Source organism: Ranitomeya imitator, chromosome 1 (genome assembly GCF_032444005.1).
Source record: "Ranitomeya imitator isolate aRanImi1 chromosome 1, aRanImi1.pri, whole genome shotgun sequence".
Lineage (NCBI taxonomy): Eukaryota > Metazoa > Chordata > Amphibia > Anura > Dendrobatidae > Ranitomeya > Ranitomeya imitator.
The window spans coordinates 781,401,977-781,419,215 of NC_091282.1; the positions used below are offsets into that span (position 1 = coordinate 781,401,977).

The 17,239-nt window shown below is 47.7% G+C and overlaps 1 protein-coding gene across 1 annotated transcript in view; it reads right to left on the reverse strand.

Annotated features, from left to right (window-relative positions):
- The window catches only part of LGMN (legumain), a 47,926-nt gene extending 33,712 nt beyond the window's left edge, over window positions 1-14,214 (reverse strand). Inside the window, exons 1-9 of the mRNA XM_069737004.1 lie at window positions 14,078-14,214; window positions 10,772-10,916; window positions 10,419-10,516; window positions 10,238-10,319; window positions 10,067-10,152; window positions 8,932-9,007; window positions 8,188-8,250; window positions 7,817-7,883; window positions 4,297-4,415 (exon numbers count right to left, since the gene is read on the reverse strand). Coding sequence (XP_069593105.1) covers window positions 4,297-4,415; window positions 7,817-7,883; window positions 8,188-8,250; window positions 8,932-9,007; window positions 10,067-10,152; window positions 10,238-10,319; window positions 10,419-10,516; window positions 10,772-10,909 — 729 coding nt within the window. The 5' untranslated portion in view covers window positions 10,910-10,916; window positions 14,078-14,214. The remainder of the gene's footprint in view (window positions 1-4,296; window positions 4,416-7,816; window positions 7,884-8,187; window positions 8,251-8,931; window positions 9,008-10,066; window positions 10,153-10,237; window positions 10,320-10,418; window positions 10,517-10,771; window positions 10,917-14,077) is intronic.
- Between the last annotated feature and the right edge of the window lie 3,025 nt (window positions 14,215-17,239).

The window sequence follows — 17,239 nt, forward strand, 5'->3', positions numbered from 1 at the left end:
ATACACCAACCTCGCCACATAAAAGTCGAAACAAAAGTCGCCGCTCAAAACTCGCCACATGCAAAACTAGGCTCACGCAAAACTCGCCACACGTGCAAAACTCACCTCATGGAAAACTCGCCACACGCAAAACTTGCACCCGCGGAAAAATTGCTACATGCACAAAAGTTGCAACACATGCAAAAGTTGCCTCACTCAAAACTTGCACATACTCAAAACACACCGCACATAAAACTCGCCATGCGCAAAATTTGCTGCACACAACTTGCTACACTAACCTGTCACATGCAACTCGACACACAAAAAGTTGCTACACGAATGTCGCCACACAACTCATCTCACAAAAGTCGCTACATGCATGTCGCCACACGCAACTCAACACACACAACTTGACAAACGAAACTCGCCCTAAAACACACACAAGTCTGATATTATCCTTCAAAAATAAAAATCTGATTAATAAGCAGACAAACTACAAGAGCAACAAATGTACCATATAGGAAATACGGCAGCTGTCAGTCACATGATCTGTCTATTATGTGTATGTGTGAGCTAATATATACTGCCAGGGGGGAGGGCTTCCTGTCGGCTGGGGATTTATCAGGCTGCCAATTTAGCTTACAAATACTGAGGTAAAAATACTGACCAAATAACATGTGAACGAGGTCTAATACAGGAGGAGATGACACACAGATATATACTATATACATGAGAGATGACACACAGGTATATACTATATAGAGGAGATGACGTTCAGGTATATACTATATACAGGAGGAGATGACACAGGTATATACTATATACAGGAGCAGCTGAGCTATAGGTATATACTATATACAGGAGGAGATGACATACAGGTATATGCTATATATAGGAGGAGATGACATACAGGTATATACTATATACAGGAGGAGATGACATACAGGTATATACTATATATAGGAGGAGATGACACAGGTATATACTATATACAGGAGGAGATGACATACAGGTATATACTATATACAGGAGGAGATGACACAGGTATATACTATATACAGGAGCAGCTGAGCTATAGGTATATACTATATACAGGAGGAGATGACATACAGGTATATGCTATATATAGGAGGAGATGACATACAGGTATATGCTATATATAGGAGGAGATGACATACAGGTATATACTATATATAGGAGGAGATGACACAGGTATATACAGGAGGAGATGACACAGGTATATACTATATACAGGAGGAGATGACATACAGGTATATACTATATATAGGAGATGACATACAGGTATATACTATATACAGGAGACGACATACAGGTGTATACTATATATAAGGGAGATGACAAACATGTATATACTGAGGTTAAAATGAGAGGTGTGAGGTGAAAATGAAAAGATATGAGTGCAAAATGAGAGGAGTGAGAGAAAATAGTGGAGTGATCGGAAAATGACAGATGTGAGGTCGAAATGACAAGTGTTAGGGGGGAATGAGAGGTGTGAGGGGGAAAATAAGAGGTGTGAGGGAGAAAATGAGAGGTGTGAGGGAGAAAATGAGAAATGTAGGGGGAAAATGAAAGATGTGATGGGAAAATGAAAGGCGTGATGGGAAAATAAGAGAAGTGAGGTGCTATAACTAACCACAGATATTTACTATGCCCAGGCAACGCCGGGCTCTTCAGCTAGTATATATATATATATATATATATATATATATATATATATATATATATATATATATATATATATATATATATATATATATATATATATATATATAAACAGAAAAGTCTGCGGCACTCACCCCGTTGTTGCTGTGTGAACGTGTTATATATATATATATATATATATATATTCAAGATTCAAAGAAGCTTTATTGGCAGGACCAAATACACATCAGTTTTGCCAAAGCAAGTGTATAAAGGCAATAGGGATAGGGACTGTGGGGATGTTGGGTAGGAGCTGTAGGGAAGGTGGATGGGGCAGATCCATTGTGGGGGGTAAAGTCCATGGTGTGTGTGTGTGTGTGTGTGTGTGTGTGTGTGTGTGTGTGTGTGTGTGTGTGTGTGTGTGTGTGTGTGTGTGTGTGTGTGTGTGTGTGTGTGTGTGTGTGTGTATATATGTATAATTACAAAAAACAATAACAAAACACACACAACCACACACACACAGGCCCCCTGACAATAAGAACTTGTTTGCAGCCAGGAAAACATGGAATAGGGTGGGAGCTGTGTACCCCAAATGTATAGAACAAAAAAAAAAAACTGCTGGAAAGTGAGAACAAACATTAAAAGGATTGAAGGACACAGGATTGCAGGCTGTTCTAGAGCTATTCCCAAGGAGAGGAGGGAGGGGGAATTGACCATGTGGATCCCAGAACCCTACGCCCAAGCCTACATTTGCAGACGCCATAGGGTAGATCACGAAACGGGTCGACTGGGTCATGTCGACCATGTAAATTTTTCTTTTGTATGCACCATATTTTCTTTTGAAAAAGACAAAGAAAAGGAAAATCCAGTCCTGTTGAGCCGGACTCCCAATTTTTTTCAATTTTTCTTCAGGCCTGATGCGTCACTATATCTGGTTGGGGGGAATAATTAAAAAAAAAAATAAATAAACACACGATCCCGGGAATGATCCTGAAATTAGAAAAATGAGGGAAGGATGATTTCCCCCATCGATGTGGAAGCTAAAGCCATCTCTTTAGAAGAAAATTTACAGGGCACAACTCATTGTCCTGATTGAGACCTGCAGGAAAGAGCAGCGAGCTCAGACACCCGGCATATAGAGGTTATGTCCACCAGAAAAGGCAACATTCCATTAAAGGAAACTTGGAGATGCTCGAAGAGAGACTCCTAGGCCAGACACAGGACAAGTTGAAGGTCCCAAGACTCCCCCAATACCTATAAGGAGGGGCGTAATAACCAACCCCGGAAACTAAGGTCTTAATCTGTTTGTGAAAAGCTACCGTATGCTGAGAGGAAGAAACCTGTGCCTTTTAAAAAGGAGGCGAGGACGAGGCTTATATCTATACCAAACTGAAGAAGCAAAGAAAGAAGAATCGCAGAAATTAATGGACCCAATAGAGATGGAAATCCTTACAATCAAACCAAACTAGAACCTCCAGGTCAGGTGACAAACCTTGGCATGGTCTGGCCAACCAAGTCAGACCCTTTAAACCTCAGAACCTCCTCGCCGACAACAGCCACAGAGTTAAAACAGAGGAAGAAATCTGGGATGGAGCAGAGTAGCTTGTGAAAGGAGGTCATACTAGGAGGAAGCAGCCATGAAGCATCTACGAGCAGCTAGATAAGGTCATGCCTTGTGAGGCTGCTGACCCCAGAACGCAGAGAAAGAGGAGAGAAGAGATAGGGCAGAGTTACCTACCCTGGGAGGGATCACAGCGCCTGCCATAAAAGAAAACCTGATCACAACCGCTGGAGACATGGGCTAGAAATGTTAGTGAACTACGGCATGGATAATTCCATGTGAGAGGCAGCCGTGCAAAACCTGAGCTCAGCCCTGAATGTTCATAGCAGCTTTCCAGGTGAGTAATGTGAACCAAAAAGCTCTGAAATGTAAGAGCCTGGATTTCCTCCCTGCACATGATGACTGATTTAATCCGCCATTAGGTGCCTCCAACAGCCGTGTTTGGAGTGGATCTCGGTGGGGGAGAGGGTGCATAATTCCATGCTCCCATCAGCGCATCCATGATACGATTGTGAGACACTGATGGGTTGTCATGAAGGCTGGGGGTTTGCAGATGACCCCTCTGCCTGGCATTATGAATCTCCTGTGAACGGCAGCCTGTGGCCAGCATTCATAGCAGTTCGCAGTTTCAACTATGTATTGCAGGGCATCAGCACTGCCATATATAACAAGCGATCAGACTAAGCAGCTTCTAGGCCTCTACGGAATATCAAATACAGTGTGTGTGTGTGTGTGTGTGTGTGTGTGTGTGTGTGTGTGTGTGTGTGTGTGTGTGTGTGTGTGTGTGTGTGTGTGTGTGTGTGTGTGTGTGATGCCCGGGTTGAAGCAGCAGGTTTCACCAGAATACTTAAAATTAATCCTTTGGAGTTGAGCAAAAAAAAAAAAAAAAAAAAAAAAAAAACAAATAAAGAAAAACAAAACCTGAGCACTAATGAATATTGCTAAGACTGTATTCAGCAGAAGCATTTAGCCCAGGAATACCCATTTTGATTGGCTCTTGCAGGGTTTCCGCCAGTTAATGCCCAGCGTCAATATTGGTAAGAAGACCTGAGGTGCGGTTAGTTTTACTAAACATTCAGGCTAGTACGGCTCACCACATCGGAGTCCTCCATCCAGCTGACGCTGTACTGATCGCCCAGGTAGGTATCTCTCTCTGCGTCGTAGTAGCAGGCGTACGACGACTCGTGAGGATTGGCAGCTGTGGTGGCGTAGACTGGAAATACACAATGAAATAGTTTATTAGATGGAGGATGAAAATAAATAAAATTACAAACACCCTGTAGTCCTTAATGTCTGATGATCCAGCACTTTTTATTTTGTTGATGCATCAGAGGAATTTTCTTCAATGATCAACCAGTCTGATTTCTGGAACGTACGCAGCCGATCACATGATCGCTCAGCGCCGGACATGACAGGCGACAGCTACAAACATAGGCCACCCCACACGATCCTGCACCAGTTTCACTTCTGCATCTGTGATGTATGAGTGATGATGATGGACTGTCACGAGCTACTGCCAGCTGTGCTGAGGGCGATGGGTGTAGTTACAGGGTGGGGAAGAGATGCAATAGGCAAACGAACCACCACAGCAACATTTCAATACTCCGGCACCTTCAGGACTACAAGGGAAATTATTGGATCTTTTGACTCTGTTTTATCGAATACACACATTTAGCTGGCCCCTAAAGATCACAATGGCACCCCGATGCACCGCTTTTTGGGTCTCACACTCAGGACTCCATTGTAATCTGACCAACCACAGACTACACCAAACGCTCCCAGGTGCCGGACTATCAGATAAACCACTTGTAATTGGATAGGGATGCTGCTTTAACCCCTTAGTGACAGAGCCAATTTGGTACTTAATGACAGAGCCAATTTTTACAATTCTGACCACTGTCACTTTATGAGGTTATAACTCTGGAACGCTTCAACGGATCCCACTGATTCAGAGATTGATTTTTTCGTAACATATTGTACCTCATGTTAGTGGTAACATTTCTTCGATATTACTTGCGATTTATGAAAAAAACGGAAATATGGCAAAAAAAAATAATTTAATTTTTGCAATTTTCAAACTTTGTATTTTTATGCCCTTAAATCAGAGATATGTCACAAAAATAGTTAATAAGGCTTCTTTCACACTAGCGTCGGGCCGAGGTTACCGACGCTAGCGTTGTAAGCGCTGCACAACGGGTGCAGCGGATGCAGATTTTCATTGCATCCGCTGCCCCATTGTGAGGTGCGGGGAGGTGGGGGAGGAGTTCCGTCCCGCACATGCGCGGTCGGAAAAAGCAGTCTGTCGGCAGCAAAAAACGTTACATGTAGAGTTTGTGCCGACGGTCCGCCAAAGCACGACGCATCCGTCACACGACGGATGCGACGTGTGGCAATCCGTCGCAATGCGTCGTCAATACAAGTCTATGGGAAAAAAACGCGTCCTGCAAGCACTTTTGCAGGATGCGGTTTTTCTGCAAAACGACGCATTGTGAAGGATTGCAGTTAACGCTAGTGTGAAAGTAGCCTAAATAACATTTCCCACACGTCTACTTTACATCAGCACAATTTTGGAAACAAAATTTGTTAGGGAGTTAAGGGTTAAAAGTTGACCAGCAATTTCTCATTTTTACAACACCATTTTTTTTTTTTTTTATTTAGGGAACACATCACATTTGAAATCATTTTGAGGGGTCTATATGATGGAAAATAACCAAGTGTAACACCATTCTAAAAACTCCTCCTCTCAAGGTTCTCAAAACCACATTCAAGAAGTTTATTAACCCTTTACGTGCTTCACAGGAACTGAAACAATGTGGAAGGAAAAAATGAACATTTAACTTTTTTTTGCAAACATTTTACTTCAGAACCATTTTTTTTTTCTTCACAAGTGTAAAAACAGAAATTTAACCATAAATTTTGTTGTGCAATTTCTCCCGAATACGCCGATACCACATATGTGGGGGTAAACCACTGTTTGGGCGCACCGCGGGGCTTGGAAGAGAAGGAGCGCCGTTTGACTTCAATGTAGAATTGGCTGGAATTGAGATCGGATGCCATGTCGCGTTTAGAGAGCCCCTGATGTGTCTAAACAGTGGAAACGCTCCACAAGTGACCCCATTTTGGAAACTAGACCCCTTAAGGAACTTATCTAGATGTGTGGTGAGCACTTTGAACCCCCAACTGCTTCACAGAAGTTTATAATGAAAATAAAAAAAAAAAAATCAAACCTTTTTTCCACAAAAATGATCTTTTCACCCCCAAATTTTTACTTTCACAAGGGTAACATGAGAAATTGGAACCCCAAAATTTATCGTGCAATTTATGCTGAGTAGGCTGATACCCCATATGTGGGGGGGAACCACTGTTTGGGCGCACGGCAGAGCTCGGAAGGGAAGGAGCGCCGTATTGGTATGCAGACTTTGATTGAATGGTCTGTGGGCGTTATGTTGCGTTTGCAGAGCCCCTGATGTACCTAAACAGTAGTAACCCCCCACAAGTGACCCCGTTTTGGAAACTAGACCCCCCAAGGAACGTATCTAGATGTGTGGTGAGAACGTTATATGCCCAAGTGCTAAACAGAAGTTTATAATATAGACTCGTGAAAATAAAAAATATTTTTTTTTTCCACAAAAAAGATTTTTTAGCCCCCAAGTTTTTATTTTCATATGAGTAACAGGAGAAATTGGACCTTTTTGAGCACAAAATTGGCTGTGGCGTTTGGAGACCCCCTGATGTACCTAATCAGTGGAAACCCCCCAATATTCTAACTCCAACCCTAACCCACACCCCTAGCCCTAACCCAACCCGATCCATAATCCTAATCACAACCCTAACAATAATCCCAACCCTAACCATAACCCTAAATCCAACACACCCCTAATCCTAATCTCAACCCTAACCTCAAACCTAACCCTAATCCCAATACACCCCTAAACCTAATCCCAACCCTAACCTTAACCCTAATCCCAAATCTAAACCTAATCCAAACCCTAATCCCAACTCTAACCCTAACTTTAGCCCCAACCCTAACCCTAGCTTTAGCCCAACTCCTCCGGCCGGCCGATCATGGCAGGCACACTGCGCATGCGTCCGCCATTTTCTTACTGGATGAAGAAGCCGGCGGCCAGGAGGGGACGCAGGAGGACCCAGGGACACCGGTAAGTATAACAGGGTCCCCGAATCGCCCTATTTCTCTGTCCTCTGTTGTGCGATCACATCACACAGAGAATGACACATTGCTTTTTTTTTTTTTTTTTTTTTTGCGTCCGCCAGTAAACAGTTAATTACCGGCAATCGCAAAACGGGGGTCGGTAAAGACCGACCCCAATCATGTTCTTTGTCGGTAAAAAAAACCCCGAATCATGTTTTCTGGGGTCTTGGCTACCCCCGGCAACCGAGACCCCAGAGAAAATCCGACTCTGGGGGGCGCTATTCACTTTTTTGTGGTTTAAGTACCCTTAACTGCCGCCATTAAAAGGTGTATCGGCGGTCGTTAAGGGGTTAAAAAGTACATCTAAATCACGGACTGATAAATTGACTATAGTGCATTCATAAGAACAGCCAATCAGATTGCGGCCAAAAACTTACTCCCCTCCATTCCCCAACCGTACCTACCATTAATAGTGCTTGGGAGATGGTTCATCATGGAGCCGGACTCACAGGCCTCAATATAGAGAACCATCTGCAGGAGAAAAGACAAGACACCACATCATGATCACTGGACACACACACACACTAATATATATATATATATATATATATATATATATATATATATATATATATATATATATATATATATATATATATATATATATATATATATATATATATATTTTTTTTTTTTTTTTTTCTTTTCTGTACAACACTTTTGTCCCCATCCAGACAGTGGTAGGATCACCCTGTGTTAAGCTGCACTATGGTTAACCCTTGATGTACAACCGGCATAAATCTGGGGCAAACATCAGCACCAGGAATGCGCTTACCCGTTTGTATTTCTTGTTTTCGTACATGTACTTAATGGTTGCATTCAGATCTTCAACATGCAGCTGCAAAAGAAAACACTGGTTATACACGTACGCTATATATCACTTAATGCAGCAGAATCAAGTCACTTGTATATAAGGCATTATTCCCCAAGCTCAAAGCAACAAATCAGAAAAATTATTATAAAGAACGTCTGACATTTTCTGAACAGAGGAGATAGAGGTGATGTTTGACCAAGGGCAAAAAATCCTCAGTGGGTCAGCAGTCTCCTTGCAGCAGAATCCTAGATTTCTGATTTGCACGTTCCATAGTGAGCAATAAAGAGTTAATAAACGCAGATACTCTGATAATTCTTTCTAGTTTAATTTCTGCTCTTCTCTACATCTAGATACCAGATACATAAAAATAACTACTGCATAAGACTCAACCCAGCAAGGACCGAGAGAAGGAAGGGAACACTGAGAATTGGAGAAAAGATAGTGGGGGCAGAGAGGACAGAGCAGAGGCAAACTAGAGCAGGGGGGCAGCAAGGACAAAGTAGAAAGCAGCAAGAACAGAGCAGTGACCAAAAGCAAGGGGGGGCAGCAAGGACAGAGCAGAGAGGCAAACTAGGGCGGAGCCAGCAAGGACACCTTCGAAAGCAGTAAGAAAAGAGCTGAGTTCAGCAAGAACAGAGAGATGACCAAGAGTCGGGGCAATGAGTTGACAGAGCAGAGAGCATCAGGGATGGAAAGGTCTCTTACATCATCATTGGGGAAAGCCAGCAGTCCCGGGGCTCCGTGGTCAGTGAAGTAGACAAACACATGATCATTCGGGCCACTAAAAGACAGGATAGAATATATGAGTCAGTATCTGATCTGGTGGGATAATGCATCTTATCAGCAGTGATACAATAACCCGCAGATAAATGGCCACAAACCACTCACACTCCCCTAGTCAATCACTGTGGGGTGGGGGAGTAAGCAGAAGCAACACTGCTCATCTCCTTGAAACATACACAAAATCCAGAGTCTCGTGTTCATGCTCAGCCCCTGTAGACACCAGGTTAAAGGTAGACGATATCGCTAGCGATCCGTGACGTTGCAGCGTCCTGGCTAGCGATATCGTCCAGTGTGACAGGCAGCAGCGATCAGGCCCCTGCTGTGATATCGCTGGTCGGGGAAGAAAGTCCAGAACTTTGTTTCGTCGCTGGATCTCCCGCTGACATCGCTGAATCGGCGTGTGTGACACCGATTCAGCGATGTCTTCGCTGGTAACCAGGGTAAACATCGGGTAACTAAGCGCAGGGCCGCGCTTAGTAACCCGATGTTTACCCTGGTTACCATCGTTAAAGTAAAAAAACAACCACTACATACTTACCTACCGCTGTCTGTCCCTGGCGCTGGGCTTCTCTGCTCTGGCTGTGAGCACAGCGGCCGGAAAGCAGAGCGGTGACGTCACCTCTCTGCTTTCCGGCTGCCCGGCGCTCACAGCCAGAGCAGAGAAGCAGAGCGCCGGGGACAGACAGCGGTAGGTAAGTATGTAGTGGTTGTTTTTTTTACTTTAACGATGGTAACCAGGGTAAACATCGGGTTACTAAGCGCGGCCCTGAGCTTAGTAACCCGATGTTTACCCTGGATACCGGGGACCTCGGGATCGTTGGTCGCTGGAGAGCTGTCTGTGTGACAGCTCTCCAGCGACCAAACAGCGACGCTGCAGCGATCCGGATCGTTGTCGGTATCGCTGCAGCGTCGCTTAGTGTGACGGTACCTTTAGGCCAGGTATTTGCAAGGTCAATGTGGAGCTAGCCATAGACATAATCCCCTCACACTGGGGCAATCGTTATCAGGACATCCATGTTTGCTCTGGGATATAACAGCCTACTAGCAATCAGCAAACCTCTGAATGACTTTCCCGGATCCTTTCCCTTTCACTGCCTTTGAGTCACCTTTCAGGACAGCCAGGAAGTTTGCTGGGGTGACATCCTAGAGCCAGGAAAGAAGACTGAAAATCATTATTGGTTCCTGGAGCAGAACAGCCTAAATCTACAGCGTCACCCTCATCCCCTACCTCCCCGGTATAGTCCTTCGGCACCCCAGCGTACACGTCTGACCCATTGGGTCTGTTGATGATGATGCCTTTGGTCGGGTTTCTGCAAAAGACAAGAACATAAACAGGCTTGTGAAGCGGTGCCGTATGCACTTTACGGACAGCGCGCCGAGCATGGCAGCACAATGGGATTCACACTTACTCCTCATTGTCGGCAATGTCATCGTACATCATGACCACGATCTGCTCGTCGGGGATGCCGTTCTTCTTCACTATTTGATAAGCATGGCACAGATCCGCCTGCAGGAATATGAGAAGGAAAAGTCATTGTGAGGCCAAGTCGTGTCAGTAACAACTCGGGAGCAAACATAGCAGCGAATGCATGGAAAATAACACGGACAGCAAGCAGAGATCTAGAGCGTTAATTATGGAACGCAAAGTAAAAATCCTTCAAGCAGAGTAAAATGTCATGACGTGGCAGGAATGCTGCCATAACCCAAAGTATGATGCCACTGGCATGTGACAGTACCAAAGGAGGGTGTGGGGCATAACCACCTGATGCCTGTAGTTGTACCAGCCATTGGAGCCGGCCACCAGGATTACCCAGTGTTTGCCATCATCTTCAGGATCCTCGATGGGCATCGCCGTGGACAGAGCCACGAGGCAAAACAGCAAAAGAGTTGTGGGAACCATGGTGAACCTGCGGAGGAGACAACACTAGGTTAATGGCCGGTCACAGACTAAACAGCTCCAGCCCTGGACCCCGAGGATCATTTATCCTCATCATTTGTGGGCTGTCATGTGGACGGTCACAAGGAATAGACTCAGGTCACATGGCGTTTCGTGGTCAGAGATCACATTGTGTCTGTGGATGTGACGCAGGCAGCACAAGTTGTGGAGGCCAGAAGGGAGAGGGCGAGAAAAAAAACAAACAAAAAAAAACACCACCCCAGTTTAACCTGTGGTATACATCCATCCCCCCATATAGAACGCAGTATGGCAGCAGTATACAACCAATACTGTATTACTCCTAGAGAAGAGCGCGGTATGGCGGCAGGATAGATCTATTACTGGATTACTCATAGAAAAGCACGATATACATCTATTACTGGACAGCCCCGTATAGAAGTGTGGTACGGCGGCGGATTACTGGACACCTATGGAACAGCACGGTATGGCGGGGGAGGATTACTGGACACCTTCTATAGAACAGCACGGTATGGCGGGGGAGGATTACTGGACACCTTCTATAGAACAGCACGGTATGGCGGGGGAGGATTACTGGACACCTTCTATAGAACAGCACGGTATGGCGGGGGAGGATTACTGGACACCTTCTATAGAACAGCACGGTATGGCGGGGGAGGATTACTGGACACCTTCTATAGAACAGCACGGTATGGCGGGGGAGGATTACTGGACACCTTCTATAGAACAGCACGGTATGGCGGGGGAGGATTACTGGACACCTTCTATAGAACAGCACGGTATGGCGGGGGAGGATTACTGGACACCTTCTATAGAACAGCACGGTATGGCGGGGGAGGATTACTGGACGGCCCTGATAGAAGAGCACAGGACAATAAGGGCATACACACCAGCAGCCTTCCTGACAGATGACCCAGCCGGACTTCCCGGGGAAGGGAAATCATGAGGATGGGACCCCCCACCACAGGGGCGTCTATGTCGCTGCATCAGCTGTATGCATTGTGTCAACAAATGCATCACTGCTTTACACTGCAGCTCTGCTTGTTCAGATGGACTTTCAGAAGGTAAGGCATGACGCAGAATCCTGTATGTTGGGACACAGCGGTCAGGGGAGAACCTGCAGGAATTTCCACTTAAGACAGAAATGATTAATCTGTGATAACAGAAGAAAGTGCAGTGAACAAATCTTAAGAGGAGAGAAGCCGCCAGGGAGGGAGTGGGGAATGAGAAGAGCAGATTTTACAAGTGTGGGGAAATCTCATGGAAAAAGTAAAATAAGTGTACATTATAGCCACGGTGAAATCCAGCAGCCACAGAGACACCAAACATCAGGGACACGGCAGATTCCTGATCTAACTGTGCAGAGCCGCCGCAGGACCTGTTCTGCAGGAATGATGTCCCAGATAAAGGGTGACAGAAGAACCTACTCATCGCCGAGATATGAAAATTACCGCGGAAACTGACACCGTGCCAACCACCGACAGCAGAGAGCCAGCCATCACCCCCCCCCCCCAGGATAAGAGTGGGGAGCAATCCCCCCCAGGCAGTGACAGGAGGAGAGCAGGGAGCCATCACCCCCCCCCCCCCCCAGGAGCAGGGAGCCATCACCCCCCCCCAAGCAGTGACAGGAGGAGAGCAGGGAGCCATCACCCCCCCTCCCCCCCCAGGCAGTGACAGGAGGAGAGCAGGGAGCCATCACCCCCCCTCCCCCCCCAGGCAGTGACAGGAGGAGAGCAGGGAGCCATCACCCCCCCTCCCCCCCCAGGCAGTGACAGGAGGAGAGCAGGGAGCCATCACCCCCCCTCCCCCCCCAGGCAGTGACAGGAGGAGAGCAGGGAGCCATCACCCCCCCTCCCCCCCCAGGCAGTGACAGGAGGAGAGCAGGGAGCCATCACCCCCCCTCCCCCCCCAGGCAGTGACAGGAGGAGAGCAGGGAGCCATCACCCCCCCTCCCCCCCCCAGGCAGTGACAGGAGGAGAGCAGGGAGCCATCACCCCCCCTCCCCCCCCAGGCAGTGACAGGAGGAGAGCAGGGAGCCATCACCCCCCCTCCCCCCCCAGGCAGTGACAGGAGGAGAGCAGGGAGCCATCACCCCCCCTCCCCCCCCAGGCAGTGACAGGAGGAGAGCAGGGAGCCATCACCCCCCCCTCCCCCCCCAGGCAGTGACAGGAGGAGAGCAGGGAGCCATCACCCCCCCTCCCCCCCCAGGCAGTGACAGGAGGAGAGCAGGGAGCCATCACCCCCCCTCCCCCCCCCCCCCCCAGGCAGTGACAGGAGGAGAGCAGGGAGCCATCACCCCCCCTCCCCCCCCCCCCAGGCAGTGACAGGAGGAGAGCAGGGAGCCATCACCCCCCCTCCCCCCCCCCCAGGCAGTGACAGGAGGAGAGCAGGGAGCCATCACCCCCCCCTCCCCCCCCCCCCCAGGCAGTGACAGGAGGAGAGCAGGGAGCCATCACCCCCCCTCCCCCCCCCCCCAGGCAGTGACAGGAGGAGAGCAGGGAGCCATCACCCCCCCCTCCCCCCCCCCCCAGGCAGTGACAGGAGGAGAGCAGGGAGCCATCACCCCCCCTCCCCCCCCCCCCAGGCAGTGACAGGAGGAGAGCAGGGAGCCATCACCCCCCCTCCCCCCCCCCCCAGGCAGTGACAGGAGGAGAGCAGGGAGCCATCACCCCCCCTCCCCCCCCCCCAGGCAGTGACAGGAGGAGAGCAGGGAGCCATCACCCCCCCTCCCTCCCCAGGCAGTGACAGGAGGAGAGCAGGGAGCCATCACCCCCCTCCCCCCCCCCAGGCAGTGACAGGAGGAGAGCAGGGAGCCATCACCCCCCTCCCCCCCCCAGGCAGTGACAGGAGGAGAGCAGGGAGCCATCACCCCCCTCCCCCCCCCCCCAGGCAGTGACAGGAGGAGAGCAGGGAGCCATCACCCCCCCCCCCAGGAGCAGGGAGCCATCACCCCCCCCCCCAAGCAGTGACAGGAGGAGAGCAGGGAGCCATCACCCCCCAGGCAGTGACAGGAGGAGGGCAGGGAGCCATCACCCCCCCCATCCCCGGTGCTATACTGGGGCTGCTCCCCAGACCCACAGGCTGATAAGGGTCTGTACAGAGATAACCGCATGACACCATACACACAGTGTCCCTCTCCCCCGCGTTCGTTACCTGCTCCGGTCGCGCTGCGGTCACACTGTAATTTGATGTCTGCAGTATCTATACCTCAGCTCTATACACAACAGGGGGCGGGGCGTACACACACTGACAGCTCAGGAGACCAATCCTCAAGCGGGAATACCGAAGGCAACCGACCAGCGGGAACAGCCAATCACACACCTGTTATCCCATAAAAAATCCCGCCCATGAGTCATGTGCTCCTGGATGCGCGTGACCCTGACTCATCAATTTTGTGTTTTCATTATCGGGGGTCCCACTCCCTAGAAAAGCTGTGGCGGGCGGGAGAACTTCATAGACGATGAACCTTCCCCCCTCCGTTTCAATTGGGGTCATATTCTGAGGGTCGTATGTCAGTAATGGGACCTGGAGGATGACCACTAAGTAACTGCGCTCAATTTAACCCCTTAAGCCCCGAGGGTGGTTTGCACGATCAGGGCCGGTCTGGTTGTGGTGCTTTGTCTGCTACAGTGTTAACAGAATCGATGTTCTCAGGACACCCATACTGTTAGGCTACTTTCACACTAGCGTCGGAATCTCCCCGTCGCAATGCGTCGGGCAGAGATTCCGACGCTAGCGTTTAACGCACTGCACAACGGCTGCATTTCTCCGGCGCATCCGCTGCCCCATTGTGAGGTGCGGGGAGGTGGGGGCGGAGTTCCGGCCGCGCATGTCGGAAAAAGCGGTCTGTCAGGAGCAAAAAACGTTACATGTAGCATTTTTGCTCCCGATGGTCCGCCAAAGCACGACGCATCCGTCGCAATGCATCAATACAAGTCTATGGGGAAAAAACACATCCTGCAAGCACTTTTGCAGGATGCGTTTTTTCTGCAAAACGACGCATTGTGACGGATTGCAGTTAACGCTAGTGTGAAAGTAGCCTTAAAGGGACACTGTCACCTAAATTTGGAGGGAACAATTTTCTGCCATGGAGGCGGGGTTTTTGGGTGTTTGATTCACCCTTTCCTTACCCGCTGGCTGCAATATTGGATTGAAGTTCATTCTCTGTCCTCCATAGTACACGCCTGCGCAAGGCAAGATTGCCTTGTGCAGGCATGTACTACGGAGGACAGAGAATGAACTTCAATATTGCAGCCAGCGAGTAAGGAAAGGGTGAATCAAAATCCCCAAAACCCCGCCTCTATGGCTGAAGATTGTTCCCTCCAAATTCAGGTGACAGTGTCCCTTTAACAGTTGTGATGAAGCACAAAGTCACTGACTCCGTCACTTACCCCAGCAGGACACAGGTATAAATAGAAATATTGGTCATGTAGTAAATCTTTCTTTCCTCCATCCAGGGTAATATTAGTAATATATCCCATCTGGTTCTTGGGGGCGAGGACAACATGGGTCTGTGTGGTTTCAAATGCCAGGGCTGAATTTCAGCCCCAGTCCGTACCTGTGCACGATAATGACCGGGCCAATTTTTACAATTCTGACCGCTGTCCCTTTATGAGGTTATGGGCTTGTTTCCATTTGCGAGAAACTCATCCGTGTCTCGCATGTGAAAACTAAGCTCTGACGCAGGCACTCCAGAGCGGAGCGTGCGGCTCCATGTATTGCTAACGCTTCAACGGATCCCACTGATTCTGACATTGGTTTCTCGAGACATATTGTACTTCATGATAGTGGTTAGCGTTTGGAGAGCCCTGATGTGCCTAAACAGTGGAAACCCCCCAATTATAACTAAAAACCTAACCCAAACACACCGCTAACCCTAATACCAACCACAACCCCAACTCCAACACACCCCTAATCCCAACCATAACCGTAACCACACCTCTAACCCTGACACACCCCTAACCCTAATCCCAACCGTAAATGTAATCCCAACCCTAGCCCTAACCCTAATGGGAAAATGGAAATAAATACATTTTTTAATTTTTTTTATTTTTCCCTAACTAAGGGGGTGATGAAGGGGGGTTTGATTTACTTTTATAGCGGGTTTTTTTAGCGGATTTTTATGACTGGCAGCTGTCACACACTAAAAGACGCTTTTTATTGCAAAAAATATTTTTTGCGTTACCACATTTTGAGAGCTATAATTTTTCCATATTTTGGTCCACAGAGTCATGTGAGGTCTTGTTTTTTGCGGGACGAGTTGACGTTTTTATTGGTGTCATTTTCGGGCACGTGACTTTTTTATCTCTTTTTATTCCGATTTTTTTGAGGCTGTATGACCAAAAACTAGCTATACATGAATTTCTTTTTGGGGGGTGGGGAGGGCGTTTATACCATTCCGCGTTTGGTAAAATTGATAAAGCAGTTTTATTCTTCGGGTCAGTACGATTACAGCGATACCTCATTTATATCATTTTTTTATGTTTTGGCGCTTTTATATGATAAAAACTATTTTACAGAAAAAATAATTATTTTTGCATCGCTTTATTCTGAGGACTATAACTTTTTTATTTTTTCGCTGATGACGCTGTATGGTGGCTCGTTTTTTGCGGGACAAGATGACGTTTTCAGTGGTAACATGGTTACTTATATCCGTCTTTTTGATCGCATGCTATTTCACTTTTTGTTCAGCAGTATGATAAAGCTTTGTTTTTTGCCTCTTTTTTTTACGGTGTTCACTGAAGGGGTTAACTAGTGGGACAGTTTTATAGGTCGGGTCGTTACGGACACGGCAATACTAAATATGTGTACTTTTATTGTTGTTTTTTTATTTAGATAAAGAAATGTATTTATGGGAATAATATATATATTTTTTTCTTTATTTAGGTTTTTTTTTTTTACACAACTAAATATTTATTTTTTTTACTTTATAACATTGCCCCAGGTTGGGCATCATGTTATAAGGTCAGATCGCTGATCTGACACTTTGCAGAGCACTGTGTCAGATCAACGATCACACAGGCAAACCAGGGAGGCTTGCCGGCGCTTGCTCTGAGCAGGCGCTTGGTAATCCACCTCCCTGCAGAACCCGGATGCAGCCCCGCGGCCATTTTGGATCCGGGGCCTGCAGGGAAAAGAAGGTAGGAGACCCTCAGAGCAACGCGATCACATCGCGTTGCTCCGAGGGTCTCAGGGAAGCACGCATGGAGCCCCCTCCCTGCGCGATGCTTCCCTATACCGCCGGAACACTGCGATCGTGTTTGATCGCAGTGTGTCGGGGGTTAGTGTGCCGGGGGAGGTTCGTGACCGCTCTTG